The following is a 15746-nucleotide window of genomic DNA, read 5'->3' as shown; positions in this document are numbered from 1 at the left end:
TGCAAGAGGTCTTAAGATTCCATAGTGGGTTGAGAATTAGAACTGCTTTAATTTAAATTTCCCATTTCTTGATGAACAATGACCTTTCACTAAATACTTCTAATGAGATTTCCTGCTAATTAATCACTTATACTGTGATTAACACCAGACTGCAGCAGCTTTTAAAAAATAAATTAAGAAAGGAAATGGAGCAAGAACTATGGAGATGTTAAATGGAAATGCTAACTAAAAACTGAGTATCAGTAGATGTCGTTTTGTTTACAAGCAAGCCACGAAAATTTGAGTCTGACAAAAAACAACCAACAAACCAACCACTCAGAAAATAAAATACATGCAGAGCACCAGTTTAGAAGCTATATGAGCTCCTGTATTAACTGTCTGCTTCAATCTGTCCAGGTTCCAAAACGACTGATTTACCTATCAGTAGATAATTTGATATTTAACTTGTATGAAACCTCATTCTCTCCATCTACTCTTACACTCCACACCTATAGCATGCTTTGAACCTTTAGCGATACAAAACTGAAGTGACAGCTTTTATTTATCAGGTGAAAGCTCCTTCTTAGTATTTGCAAGACTGACAAAGATACTACATACATACTGAACATACCTATTAATATCTTTCAAAATGTTTAAGTGGCACAGAATGAATTCCTCATGTATCCAACTTAGTACAAGTTGGTCTTCCAGTAATGAAGACAATGATACAAACATCCAATTAATTTTGTGTTATCTTAAAGGAAGTAATCTCAGTTCTTCCACTTCCCCCAAAAAAATGGGAATGATGATATTTGAGGCATACTTGAAAACTCCCTTTCATGGAGGATATGTGAGAATTTCTTTAAGCACAGAGACCACGGAGTAAATAATGAATGAAGGAAGCTGATATACAGCACTGGAAGAAAAAGACCCTAACCACCAAAAACCTGACCTTCTAATTATCACAAATTATATTTGCTATAGAGCCAAGAAAAACCCTCCGAAAGGAGTAATACTTGGTGAATTTCTTACCCTGGTAGTCCTCTTGTTCTTGCCGTTCATTGATATCCAAAGTGAGCTTTTTCATCCTCATTCTCTCCTCCTGTTCAGCTTGCTGTTGGTTCCAGTGGTTTGCAGCAAGTTGAGAAGACATTGGTACATTTAGGATCTTAAACTGTAAATGAAAAGAAGTTGAAGTGCATATCACAGAAAAAAAACAACTGAACAAACAAACCAATCTGAAATACAGATGGGTTATGGTTATTGTAGGTTATCCCAACAAGGTACTTTCTACAGAAGTTTCTACTGGAATGTGTGTTGATGTGGATTTTTTTGTTTATTGGTGGGTTTTTATTTATTGATGGATGGTTCTGCTTTGGTGTGGAGTTATTTAGCTGTTTGTTGACTGTTCTTACTTGTGTTTGCTTTGGTCTGTTTTGCGTTTGGGTGTGGTGCTTTTGGTTTGTTTTTGTTGGGGTTTTTCATTTGGTTTGGGTTTTGTTTGTTTCCAGACAAGCATGAGAATATACAGAGCCTCCTGAAGGAAGATAGGGAAAACAAACTAAAAAGCTGAAGCACAGCTAAGGTAGAAGACTATAAACCATGGTATTTGTGGGAACTGTATTGATTAACTTTCCTCAGAACACACAGTTACATGCTTTATTTCCTATTTGCCAATGCCCTCACAGTGAGCTGCCATGGTCTTGTGATAAAAGCACCATAACTGACTCAGAAAGCTGCACCTCCTTCCAAAGATCTTTACCTTACAATGAGATGAAGTCCCAAAGCAGCATTTCTACTATTATCTTTTGTGACAAGACAAGAGCAACACTCAAAGTATTTCAGGTATTTTCCACCATTCCTTGGCTGGTATTTTTAGAATAATTCTAGCTCCACAGCACTGCTTATTAGTTTGGAGACAACTAATATTTCACTCCTCCCAAACACCCAAAATTCCACACAGCACATTCAACACATTCTGTGATTTGCCATAAGCTATAGTAAGCTTGATTACCAATAGCTGAGGTATTCAGACTCAAAAAATCCATGTTTTTATTTCCACAGAAAGTGTTTTTACAATCATCCTGAAACACAGACGTGATTCTTAACCTCATATGCAACTGAAATGACTGTTTTCCAAAATCCCCTAATGCTAGAATTTGTGAATGTGCTTAGAAAAAATTCACTTCCTCCCTCAACTGCATGCCCATTACGAACTAATATTTCTGTGCTGGAAGAAATTCATTTAAGAATAATTACTCAGTATTCCATGAACTATTTTGAATCCTGATGCTTGTTCTTGTCATCTGAGATCTATTTCCATTAAAATAGAATGAAACTTTCTCAATGTTCTTTCCCACTAGAATGCCAAAAGCTGCAGGTAGGAAGTTATATTACCAAAACCTCTGTTGATAAGGCATATAATAAAATCCTCACTGCATATAGTAATTTCATCAAATACTAAGCAATCTCAGGGTATCTACGAGAGAGTAATGTCCAACTAGCAGCAAATGAGCACGAGAAGATGAAAGTAAACTGGTTGAAATAATTAAGACAGACTCTTGCAAGGATGTGGAAAACCTGATGCAGTGAAAAAAAACCAAACAAAAAACTAACAAGATTTTTTCAGGTGAGATTAAACCATACCAAAGGTTTGGGTTTTGGTGTTTTTGTGAGGGGAGAGAGGAAGAGTAAATGTATATTATATTGAACATCCTTGCTATTAAGGTGTGTGAGAAGAACAAAAAAGTGAAAGCTCCTGAAATGCCAGTGGAGAAGTAAGCTTTAGTTATTCATTGCTGAGAAGGCTATGCATGTTCCCAGACACTGTCAAATGAACATTAAGCAAACTACATGAATAACCAACCCATGTGTAGCACTTCATGATAAAAATATTTCTTTAGCTTCACCATTAAGTTCCTCAGCCATCTTAAAGTATCCTTCAAATTTTATCTGTTCTATGGATTTATCAAATCAATTGGACTGGTGGTTTCATACAGGATGTCTAAAGCAGAGAAAAGGAAAACACACAAGGGCGCAAAAGAGAGAAACTGATACAAACCCCAGAATGGGCAATCAGACAGTTGCCATCTGTAATCAAATCGCTGATGACAATTACTAAAGGATATGATTACTGAGCAAACAAAACATTTCTGATTTGCCAAAAGTGAAGAGGTGCACCAAACCCCTCTTATGTTCTGTCCCTGTCTCATGGATTTTTATAAGGGCTTCACTTAGAATATGGTTACTGAAGAAAGATGAAAAATGATCATTCGCAAGACTGAATTACAAGTTTCACAAAAGCAATACCAAGAAATAATTCTACATTCAAGGACAGTCTTGACCATTCCAGGGACACTGCTATTTTTTCATGGGACCTTGCTAAAAAAAAAAGTGTTAAAAACAAGAAGAAATCTTGTGTTGGGTATTAACCAAATTTCTTGACACTAGCTGGCTTTATTTTGTTCACTACATCTCAGCTTTGTCCGAGAAGTATTATGCCAGGTAATACAAACACATTCAAAACCACCCAACGGTATTAGACAGACCTCAGCTCTGACCCCTTAGGATGGCAACATTTATCTCCCCTTGCCCTCATAGCTTGGGAAGAAGCCATGAAACCATTGTTTAATTCCCAATAATCACATTCAGCTCTACTCCTAGTTGACTAAGTTTTGTAATCTTTTCTACAGCTGACACATGGAAAACCCCAGCCACCTACTGCAAGGCACTGTCTACACAACATCTTCACTACTGCCTGTTTCTATACATCCTACTGTGACAAAAAAAGACAAACTGTGATGTACCTGTTACTATTAGCCTGCAATGACTTTTAATCAGGTTGCATGCTGCTGGCAAACAGCTGCTTCAAAAAATAGTTGTCAGTGCTCCGCTAACATCTGGCTGAACACTGACATGCAAACTGACTATTTGAGGACCAGACCTCAACTATTCTCTAGAAAAAAGCACCTCAAGTTTATTTCCATCAGTACTTTCTAATGGTGAAGATTTCTAGTTTCAATGATACTGCTGACAAAGAACACAGAGACCAAGCCAACTGCTAACACAACAAGCAATCAGGTTGGCAACATAGTGAGGTAGTGATGCTTATCACTGCAGTGACTGTCCAGATGAGAAGTTACTTACAGCCTTCCTGGTTGTCTGTAAACTCACTTTGACCCTTTTAAAGAATCTGAGTTTACAGCTGCAACCTGCCAGACATCTGCTGGGAATTTAACACTGTAGAGAAGAGTCAGTCTAGAAAGTTCGTAGATTGTATGGAGAATAGCTTCTTATCCCAGCTGTTAAATGAGCCCACCAAGGGTGCAGCCCTGCTTGACCTACTGTTCACAAATAGAGATGGGCTGGTAGAAGGTGTGGTAGTTGGAGGCTGCCTGGGGTCCAGTGAGCATGAAATTATAGTTTTCAACATACAGTGAAATCAGGAAGGGCATCAACAAAACCTCCACACTGGACCTCCAAAAGGGCAGACTTCAGCTTAAGGAACTAACTTTGACAGTTCCTTGGGAAACAGCCCTTAAAAACAAAGGAGTCCAGGAAGGTTGGACCTACTTCAAGAAAGAGCTCCTGAAGGCACAGGAACAGGCCGATCCACCATGCTGGAAGATAGAGCTGATGAGGGAGACAGCCAGACTGGATGGGCAAGGAGCTTCTAAAGGAATTAGGGGGGAAAAAAGAGGGTGTTTCACCTTTGGAAAACGGGGGCGGTATCCCAGGAAGAGTTAAAGGATATTGCTAGGTTTCATAGGAAAAAAATTAGAGAGGCAAAAGCCCATTCAGAACTTAGGCTGGTCACTGCTGTTAAGGAGAATAAAAAACATGTTTCTATAAGTATATTAATGGCAAAAGAAGGGGCAAGGACAACCTCCAGTCCTTATTAGATGGAGAGGGGAATACAGTAAAAAAAGATGAGGAAAAGGCAGAGGTACTTAACACCTTCTTTGCCTCAATCTTCAATAGTCCAATAGGCTGTCTCCAGGAGAACTGGCCTTCCGAACTGGCAGATGGAGTCAGGGACCAGTATCGTCTCCCTATAACCCAGGAGGAAACAGTAAGGGACCTGCTGAGACATTTGGATCCTCACAAGTCCATGGGACCGGACGGGACTCATCCTAGAGTGCTGAGAGAGCTGGCAGATGAGCTGGCCAAGCCACTCTCCATCATTTATCAACAGTCCTGGCTCACTGGAGAGGTCCCTGAAGACTGGAAGCTGGCCAATGTGATACCCATCCACAAGAAGGGCCAGAAGGAGGAACCGGGAAATTACAGACCTGTCAGCCTGACCTCAGTGCCAGGCAAGGGCACGGAACAGGTTGTCCTGAGTACCATCACAAAGCACTTACAGAATGGACAAGGGATCAGGCCCTGCCAGCATGGGTTTAGAAAGGGCAGGTCCTGCCTGACCAACCTGATATCCTTTTATGATCAGGTTACCTGCCTGGTGAGTGTGGGGAAGGCTGTGGATGTAGTCTACCTGGACTTCAGCAAAGCCTTTGACATCACCTGCCACAACAAGCTACTGGCAAAGCCAGCAGCTCATGACTTGGACAGATTCACTCTGATATGGGTCAAGAACTGGTTGGAGTGCCAGAGAGTGGTGGTGAATGGCGCCACCATTCAGCTGGCAGCCAGTCACTAGTGGTGTTCCCCAAGGATTACTGCCAGAGTTGTTTAGCCTGGAGAAGAGGAGGCTCAGGGGTGATCTCATTGCTGTCTACAACTACCTGAAGGGAGATTGTAGCCAGGTGGGGGTTGGTCTCTTATCTCAGGCAACTAGCAACACAACAAGAGGACACAGTCTCAAGTTGTGCCAGGGGAGGCATAGGCTGGATATCAGGAGGAAGTTCTTCATAGAGAGTGATTTGCCATTGGAATGGGCTGCCCAGGGAGGTGATGGAGTCGCTGTGCCTGGAGGTACTGAAGAGAAGACTGGATGAGGCATTTAGTGCCATGGTCTAGCTGACTGGATAGGGCTGGGTGGTAGTTTGGAGTGGATAATTTTGGAGGTCTCTTCCAACCTGATTGATTCTATGAATTTCACAGTAAAATACATATCCTTACTTGAAAATTCTGTTCTGCTCACAGATTTAAAATAAAGTACTGTAGGAAGGGTGTTTTTATTCAACTCCACCTCTTCTTTCCTATTTTTTTCTATTAGAACTGACTACCAAGATATTTTTTCCCTCCATACAGAATTCTGAACAAAGAAGCCTTTCACTCACTCAAGAACTGAAGCAGTCTATGAAGCAACTGTTTTCTGCATTTCTAGAAACACTGAGAGGAGTTTTGGCAGGAAGAGCCTACTCCCAAAAACAAATATTGGGGAGGAGCAAGGAAAACTCCTGAACAAGTTCTGCTTTCTTCTTAAGCCACATGTTAGCAATATTTTCCCCTCACACCAAATATGAAGATCCTAAAATTCTCGTTCACTACCAATACTCCCAGTAAACTGTCTTAAAAAAGCTGACCAACTTTTTATTTTAACAGAGCTCTCTTAAATTCCTTCTCAGCCTAATAACAATTAAAACTCCCCACTCAACTTCTGTAGAACATTCTATACAACATCCAAGTTCCAGGAAAATAATCAAACAAATGTAGTAAGGAAACCAGTTCATCGCTACTACTAAATGCAAACATTTGTGTCCACTCAAACAGGTACTACCACTTACCTTTTCAAATCACTTAGCACAGCACTCACTAGTTCAAGTGTTTTACAGGAGACCTCCCTTTCCACATGCACTTTTGATGCACCTTTCACATGGAAAGGCTCTACTTCATGTTTATATACCTCAAATGTTACACTGCTATCACAACTGAGGTAACAAGTCAAAATGAAGGAATGCTATAGATCTAAACACTTGAGAAGTACAGAATTGAACCATGCTTTTCTTTTGCTGTCCAAAGGAACTCAGATACTCATTTTCAACATCAGTTTATAGAACAAAAATGTTTCTTTGTAAGACCTAAACCATGACTAGGAATGCATGTGGAATGTGTTGGATATTGATTTGTGTACTATACATTTGCTGACCTAGGAAAATTCAAACACGTACTGGAGAAGAGAGCCAAAACAAATATACAGCTTGGCTGCAGGGAACAAGGAGTTGATTTAACATAATTTCCATTCAACTTTCTTTGAGAGATTCACTTAAAGTTTTCTAGAATAGTCCCCTAAAAATGTCATACTTTTTTCTGCAAGTTACAGGAATACAGTCAAGTGGCAGTAACTTAGAAAATGAAATTCAGCAAATGCCATGTATCTTCATTTGAAGCTGAAAGTGCTTCCAGTAAACTCTAAACAACGTTGAAGATTCTGGAATACCATTTTTTTTCATCCTACTCCTTTCAACCTTCAACAGCAGTTCCCCAACTGCATTCATTCATCTTCCACAACTATATTTAAAACACATGTAAGACACAGCACTGACCTACTGGTGTAATAACTAAAATTTGCATCATGTAACCACAGGATTTTATTAACAGTCAAGAACTTAAAAAATTGATATATATGGTATTTTCTACTTATCAAAATATAGTTCTCTGAATCTCATCATAGAATGAAATATGGAAACAAAAAGAGTCTCACTTTCAAAGTTCATGTGTGACTTGTACTAACGTGACAGCATTATTTGCTTAAACAATACCTATACCTTAGGTAAGCTCTTACCTGCTGTTTGTTGCCTTTACGTGTTAACATGACAAATGGCATTGTGTCTCCAGACTCTGACTCTCCCTCCCCACCTCCAAGCGGAGGCCCCTTTTTCAGCTGACTTTTGAGATGCAATGGAATAGCAACATCCAACTGATGTACTTTCACAGATTCACCACTCCGTTGCTTTTAAAACAACAACAGAAAAAAAAAGATTTAGGAAGAAAATTCCATCAACAATCAAATCCTAAAAATGTCAACTTGGCAACATTCACATTTTCATGACTGAGAAAAGCTTTAATGCTCCAGAAGAACAGAGTCAAATATAAATAGGCTTTTTTACTTTTCTCCTTACTTTCCTTGCTTGTGAATGAAGTTACAGGACAGAATACTTTATATGCTCAAGACATTTTGGATAACCTTTTAAGAAAAGAAATCCAGAGGCTTGGGTTAGACACAATTGAGAGTGGAGACTCTACATGAAGATTTTCCTTTTAGCATCTTAATGTAGTCATCACAGAAAGTCTGTTACATACAATATTAATTACTCACCAGGCATGACTAAAAAAAGACTTAAAGTTTACATAAATTCAAACGTGGCTACATTTTAATTACATTGAAACCTAGGCTTGGACAGTCTAAAGCCAGAAACAGTGTGCAATATCTGGTACAATTACTATCCATCTAGAAAATATATGCCAATATATGTCTTATAGTCACTGGGTAACAATATAATTAACTGTTTTTCTACAGCTACTTAACCAAAAAGATATCCAACGCAGAGCAGAGGCCACAACTACAATAAAACATAAAAACCATGTTCTTCAGAGTGGTAAGCTAAGCATTAGTCACTTATGTAATTAAAAAAAATCATCTAATACAGTCAGTTGTACCACAGATTACATTAGTTACAGGAAATAAATATTTATACCTGAAGATTTTCCAGCATCATTTTATCCAATGCCTGAATAAAGTCCTCATCTTCTGCACAAGGCACATGCTTAAGTCCTCCTCCTTTAATCATTACCTCCTATTGAACAGGAAAAAAACCCTTTGATTACATTAGTTTTAGAAATATGAATATTCAGCCTAGAAATAAGTGGGAAGATATCCTTATTGCTTCCCTATGATACATAATAAAAAGCTTTAAAAAACAGTTGTTAAAGAAACCTCTTCAGCCTGGATTGATTCCTTGAAGAACTACTTCCTGATTTTTATTGTATTGTGGCCTCTCACAAACTTCTCACACATCATAGCATCTGTGTACAGAGGTGTATGTACACATTCTACATATGGCAACATTACAAGGAAAGCTCTCTATCACCACCACATCTAACCTGGTTATTTGCTCCTCTAAGTCCATAAAGTTAAATAGTCTTTTCAGGACAAATACTATTCTTCAGTATTTGGAAAACATGACAAAAAAAGAGTTTTAGGTCAGCATCCTACTACATTGCTCTATAACAATCATTACTTGCTTCACTATGTAACTGCAATTCAGGCTCAATTGGATGGGTTCTTTTGCTACAGATGTTATCATCTGCCAATCCCAAATTCATATTTAGGAATTTCTGCACTTGTTTTTTTGTCGCCTTTTCAGTTCTGAGATCTAGTGAAGTGTAACTAATTCACATTGTTCTATCATATCAGTTTGTTACCACTGCTGGCATTGCAAAACCATTGTTTATGCAATCTATTCCTGTGAAAGTGCACAGTCCTGTGAAAACATGTAGTAGTAAAGTTGAGTGCATAAACATTTGCAGAAGGTAATAATGAAAGTTTGCAAACAAAAGCTCTGAAGTGTACTTCAAAGAATAACAGGGAGTGTTATTGCTCTATTTTCTCAGATATGAGCAGCATTGGCAAAAAACACTCAGTGAAGAAAACCAAAGAGCCAGAAGTCAATTCCCTTGTCTGAAGCTACAATACATACCGTATTCTCCTCATCTGTTTCGTTTTCCTTATTGGAGTCTGTAAGGTAATCTGTGTTTTCCTCCTCCTCTTCTTCACCTTCTTCCTCCTCATTGTCAGAGCCCTCCTGAAACATTCAACAAATAACTTCTGATTGTTTTAAAATGAGACCACTTGCATCTGATTTCTCCCATGTACGTTTTCTAACCTCTCCCTATCCAAATCTGTTCAGTTCATTTTTAGCAGATGTGTTTGCTATGCTTTGTATTAACGTTTCAGTCTGAACTCACTCAGCTTCATTTGGCATTTTCAGGAACACAGGAGAACACAGGGAGCAATGGCTGATACACCAGGTGGTTGGGCTGCCACTCAGAGGAAACCAGCACACTGGAGGAACGGACTACCAAGAATTCAAGAATTTCAGTCAAGAGAAATGCAAAGCCCTGCACCTGAAGAGCTACAACCCCATTCACTAGGAAAGGCTGCAGGCTGCCCATGCAGAAAGGAGCTTGGCAGAGAAGGACCTGGCATTCTGGTGGAGAAGTGAGCAGGAACCAGCAATGAACCCCTGCAACCAAAGCAGCTGACTGAGCTGCATTAAGAAAAATGATGTCAACAGCACAGAGAGATGTAGACAGGTCAAATGAGGCCTAACTGCCTTGCTGAGCACTGGCCAGACACAACTGGAGTGATGCACCCAGCTTTGGATTCTCCAGTATGAGACAGACATACTGGAGTGAGTCCAGCAACAGGCCATGAAGATGATTAAAGGACTGTGGCACCTGTCTTAACACGGGAGGCTGAGAGGTAGCATTGTTTAGTCTGGGGAACAGAAGGCTCAGGACAGGGGGAGATCTCAGTATATGCAATGCTTGAAGGGAGGGAGTGAAGAAGATGGAGTCAGACTCTTACTAGTGTTCAGTGACAGATCCAGAGGCAATGGCCACAAGATGAAAAATTTCATTGAAGTGCAAGGAAAAAAGCCTTCTTCACTGTGATGGAGTTTGAACACTGAAACAGGAGTCTCCATCCTTGAAGACACACAAAACTTGACTGGGTATTGCCTCAGGCAACCTGTTGTTAGGTGACTCTGCTTTGAGCAAAGAAGCATGGACAAGATCTCTGGAGGTCTGTTCCCAACCCCTTCAGATTCTACTTGTATTATTAGCTTTTTTGGGCAAGGCATAAACCCAACCAAACTTCAAGAACTTTAACACTGAGAAATGAAGGCTGAAAGAAACCTTACTGGAAAACCAACCAACCCAAGCTTAAGGAGAAAAAGGTGTTTCCCATTTCCTTGATAAACTTATTTTCTCATAAGGCTACCATTATCATGTCAACTCTGCTGTGTCACAGTGACAAGTTAGAATTTCTATGTACCTGCCTTTTTTTATTGGCTCTGCTATTTCTTATTCAAAATATTAGCACAGTAAACAAGGAAGATTGTTATGCTCTATAAATCTCTTCTTTATTCAGATCATACAGGCATACTCTGAACACCTGGTATTTTTCCTACCTGTCTGAGTTGACATCTAGTCAATACATTTGCTTTTACAACAGATAAAAAAAATTAACTGAAAGTGTTTTCATGCCAAAAAACTGAAGGCATCTTTTTGTTGAGAAGCAGCATGTACCCTGAGCAAGCTTCTGCCGTAACTTCTCTGAAATACACCTCAGATAATCTGCATTCAGTTTCCTATGCATATAAAACAGATGGGAACAGCCTCAGAGTTCTGACTGGGCTGTGCACAGCCACATTTTACCTGCTATGTCTGTGAAGGGTTATAAAAGGGCTTCATAAAATAATCAATAATCAAAATATTCATTTTTTTTTTAAATGAGAAGCAAGGTAAATTCTGACATTCACCTCTTCTTCTGGCTCATTTACTTCACTTTCATTCCCAGATTGTTCCTCTGTCTCTGCTCCACCTTCCTCCTCTTCTTCATCCTCTTCCATATTCTCTCCTTCTGTAATGGAATCTTTGGATTCTTTATCATTCACAATTCCTAAAATATGGGGAGAAGAGAAAGACTCTGAATTAGGGCAGAATTGGAACAGATATAACCATTTAAGTTATATATATAGACATTCAGATCAGAAGTCCATTTTCACTGGATACTTAAACTTCCAGTGGTTGCAATGGTCTGTAACATTTAACTTCTGAATAAAACATTTTCTATATGGTTACTGTACATGCAAAGGGTATGCATTTCCCTGCCACAAAAGAGGAAAGCATTCTCCATAATGTTTTACATCTCCCATGGAAGAGCAATAGAGGACCTGCACTGGCAAAAACAGCTTCAAAATATCCTCAAATTAAAAGTGCAGCCTTACTGAAGCATACACTGAAATACAACCACTAAATTACAGTGAAACCAGAACCCAGAATACATCAAGCCCCTAAAGTGTAAGTTTTGGTACCTTGAACTTCTATCAGGTAACGGTTTTGAAACAACTATTTTTTGGCTGTAATAAATCTTTCTCATTATTTTCTCCAAGACTGCACTTGAACCTGTGAGGATGCAAGCACAGCTGACTTCAGGAAGTCAGACTCTCTTTCGAAAGTATTACCAAGTGCGCTCATCCTACCTACAGACAGGTTTGACAGTTCATTCACTGAGTTTTAGTTCATTCAGCAGTTTTCCTTATACACCTGCTTGCCACCTCTATCCTTTAAGACACTAATTTACTCTGTAAAGTATCACGTGTAGAACCCTGAACTTCTGCTTTCTTTCAACAAGTATTTCTTCAATTTAATTCCCTTATCTAAACCATTCCCACAGTAGTGAAAACTTAAAAGTTCTCTTTCAGTGTCTCAGTGGCCAATTTAGTCTTAGATTCATAAAATATTATTAGAAAACATTTAAGAATTGAACATGTTTCGCATTCAGGAAAAAAACATAGGGAGCAGCTGCTGGAAAACATAAGTAATCCAATTTAAAAATCTCTAAACTTCCAGCATACACTACTGTTTGTTTGGGGGTTTTTTTGTTTCAATTATTACAAAGCCACTTGGTTCTCCAAGGGATCACAGTTTGAGCTAGGAGAAAGTGATGCTAATGCAAACCTTCTGCAACATAGCTGATCCTGGCCAATAATTTTCCTAAGGTTTTACCAAGGAGTCAATATTGTCACCATGCCCTTTGTCATTCACATTTTGACATTATAGCCACCCCTAAATGTGGTTGGTATTACTGTAAAGATTTTTGGCCAGTGAATGAACACATCAGCTCTGCTTGTGGTATTCTTTGTTCTCCGACATATGCAAAGAAAAAAATGCAGTAATCCACAATACTTAAATCCAGATTTGGAACAAACAAGTAGTTTATGGTGTATCAGGGATTTTTTAACCTTTAAAATGCCTTTAGGAGATGCAATATGCAGATATACAGAGCCAGGTCTCTACAAAAGAGTTCACTAAAATCAAAGATCAACTTTAGAAGATCAATTTTTAGATCTGTGTTTAAATGACACAAAACTCAGAAATACAATTAATTTTTTATATATATTTTTTTTTTTGGTAATAATTACTGAGGATTTCATTGGCATGAAAACACACTTTCTCCTTCATACTCCAAAGGTTCCAAGGCATTTTTCTCCCTGTTAGTAAACACTGTGCTCTTCAAAATACATATTGCTCAAGAGCTATGCTAGAGTTTCTTTTGAATCACTCCGTATTCTCACCCATACAAAAATGAGTGGAGCAGCAGAGAAACCAAGAATCAGTCCTCAGCACAAGGTCTGAAAGCAGCAAGTCACCCCACTGCTGTGCCTAGAATTACACTCACAACGAGCAAAGTACACTCGTCTTAAGCACACAACCTCAGTGTTAGTGGCCATGGAACTGTGGGGACAAACTGACCAAGAATTGCAGTTTTACTACAGTTTTTTTGCTGAAATACAAAAAAGCTAATTTCTTTCAGATATGATTGCACTTATTGTCACAGGATCACAGGATATCAGGGGTTGGAAGGGACCCAAAGAGATCATCGAGCATAACCAAGAATCAGAAAGACACTTTACAACCTTCCTGAGACCACTGTCAAACAGCCCTAATACGAAGACAAGGAACTATCCCAACCTGTAACAATCTTTAATAGCAAGCAATGAATATTAGTATCAAGAAACACATTTTGGGGGCAGATGATAAAAACATAATCCCATGTAGTAAAGGCTGTGCTACTGATGGGGTCTGCCTGTGACAAAGCAAACAACAAAACATTCTCCAATGTTGCTCTTGCATTCAGTGCCCACATCTCCCCCTTAACCACATTGAAACCAACTGTTGAAGTGGTGATTGAAATAAAAGTACTAATGATATGGATGAAGAAAGTGTTGAGCATCTTCCAAAACAGTATTACCATTTCAGTAACCAGCTGCAAGCTACTTCTTGGTTATCATTAGGAAAGCATAAAAGCTCATAATTTCTTTCACATCCTAAGGAAATTTTTATCTGCATTTCACTTGTTAGGTAGGTAATTTTAAGGCATGACAATTAAATGCACTGCGTATTAGAAAAACTCCTCTTAAAACAGAAGTCGCAAAGTGTTACCTGGCAATTACACATACATAGCTCACTGGATTAAAGGATTATTTCTAAAAATGGAAGTTTTCTAACTAGATGAAGTACCAGAACGAGAGGACACAGCCTCAGGCTGCGCCAGGGGAGATTTAGGCTCGAGGTGAGGAGAAAGTTCTTCACTGAGAGAGTCATTGGACACTGGAATGGGCTGCCCGGGGAGGTGGTGGAGTCGCCATCCCTGGAGCTGTTCAAGGCAGGATTGGACGTGGCACTTGGTGCCATGGTCTAGCCTTGAGCTCTGCAGTAAAGGGTTGGACTTGATGATCTGTGAGGTCTCTTCCAATCCTAATAATACTGTGATATTAAGGTTCTAATTTATACTCACAAAGCATAAAATTTACATATAAAACCTTTCCATGAGAATACTTGTCTTCAATGAAAATGAAAGACTAGAACAAAACTCAATTTAAAGAAGAAATCAGAACAATAGTAACCATTAAATATTATGAACTGATAAGTAGAAGAGTTTTAAAGGTTCATATGATGGTCGTTTTAGATACAAACTAACCAGTATTTTGTCAGATATGCTGAGCTGCTAAGACCAACTTCTTCTCCTGAAACTGATTTTTAACACAGCAAGATAGCACAGGTACATTTCAAGAAGAAAAAAAACCTTTCATACGCTCAGTAAAGCTCTAATATATGACAAGGAAATCATCCTCTGGTCTCTACTGAAACATAAAAATCATTCCCAATTATCCCAAAACGAAGTGTAAGGCTCAAAGCACCTGACTGTTAAAAGCAAAACATGTTCTCTTTTATTGTCTTCTTACATTAATGCTCACTTGGACACTGCTTTAGTCAAATGCAACACTAGGAAAGGAATATAAAGTTGCAAATAATCAACCTACCAAAATGACCAAGTCAGTGTTCGTCAGTGCCTGCCAACCAACAGACTGCAGTAATTAAGTGTGCAGATACACACTGCTTTTTTGTAGTAGATTGCTTTCTGATTTTTCTTCCTCAGCATTTGCACCATACTACTCCACACACTAATAAATCTATATGCACATATACAAACTCTCTTTCCAAATACTATTAGGCTAAGAATAATTTTATTGACTCTTCAAAGGTCTCCTCCAGCCTCAACAGTTCTATGATTCTGTATTGCATCTTTACAAAAATACTTTTATCCCAAATATAAAGAGATCATAGTGTCATGAGAATAACAACAGTTACCTACTATCATACTAAAGTAAAATTTCAGAAATATAGGAATTGTCAAAAAATTCATTCCCCTTGCACATTTTCTTACCTAATTTTATTAAGAATTCTCGTTCCAAATCTTGCACCTGTCTGATAGCTTCTTCCAGAGAATTGCAGAGCTTTATCTTTGGTCTCAGCAGTTCCAGTGTATCACTGATCATATAGTCTATGTCTATAGGAAATGGGTGATCTTTTGTCCAAACATCCAGACTTTTTTTCCACCAAACATACCTCTAAAAATTAACAAAATAATCAAAGTAAATTACATGTATACTGGAGCATTCGTAAGGTATTTGACTTTATAAGTTTATAATGCCTAGCTACACTCATACAGTAGAAAATGTAGACTATTTCATGCCATTATTAGATATTTTGGTATCACTAAACATTATCTGGTA

The 15746-nt window shown here is 38.6% G+C and overlaps 1 protein-coding gene across 4 annotated transcripts in view; it reads right to left on the bottom strand.

The window, feature by feature from the left end:
* The window catches only part of UPF2 (UPF2 regulator of nonsense mediated mRNA decay), a 68151-nt gene that overhangs the window by 11656 nt on the left and 40749 nt on the right, over positions 1-15746 (bottom strand). For all 4 annotated transcript variants that reach the window (XM_064142650.1, XM_064142648.1, XM_064142652.1 and 1 more), the window contains 6 exons: positions 15398-15581; positions 11427-11566; positions 9582-9686; positions 8580-8678; positions 7667-7834; positions 1012-1153 (listed from right to left, as the gene is read on the bottom strand). In XM_064142650.1, coding sequence (XP_063998720.1) covers positions 1012-1153; positions 7667-7834; positions 8580-8678; positions 9582-9686; positions 11427-11566; positions 15398-15581 — 838 coding nt within the window. The remainder of the gene's footprint in view (positions 1-1011; positions 1154-7666; positions 7835-8579; positions 8679-9581; positions 9687-11426; positions 11567-15397; positions 15582-15746) is intronic.

This window comes from Pogoniulus pusillus, chromosome 4 (genome assembly GCF_015220805.1).
Source record: "Pogoniulus pusillus isolate bPogPus1 chromosome 4, bPogPus1.pri, whole genome shotgun sequence".
Lineage (NCBI taxonomy): Eukaryota > Metazoa > Chordata > Aves > Piciformes > Lybiidae > Pogoniulus > Pogoniulus pusillus.
This window is presented reverse-complemented; position numbering and strand designations above follow the sequence as displayed.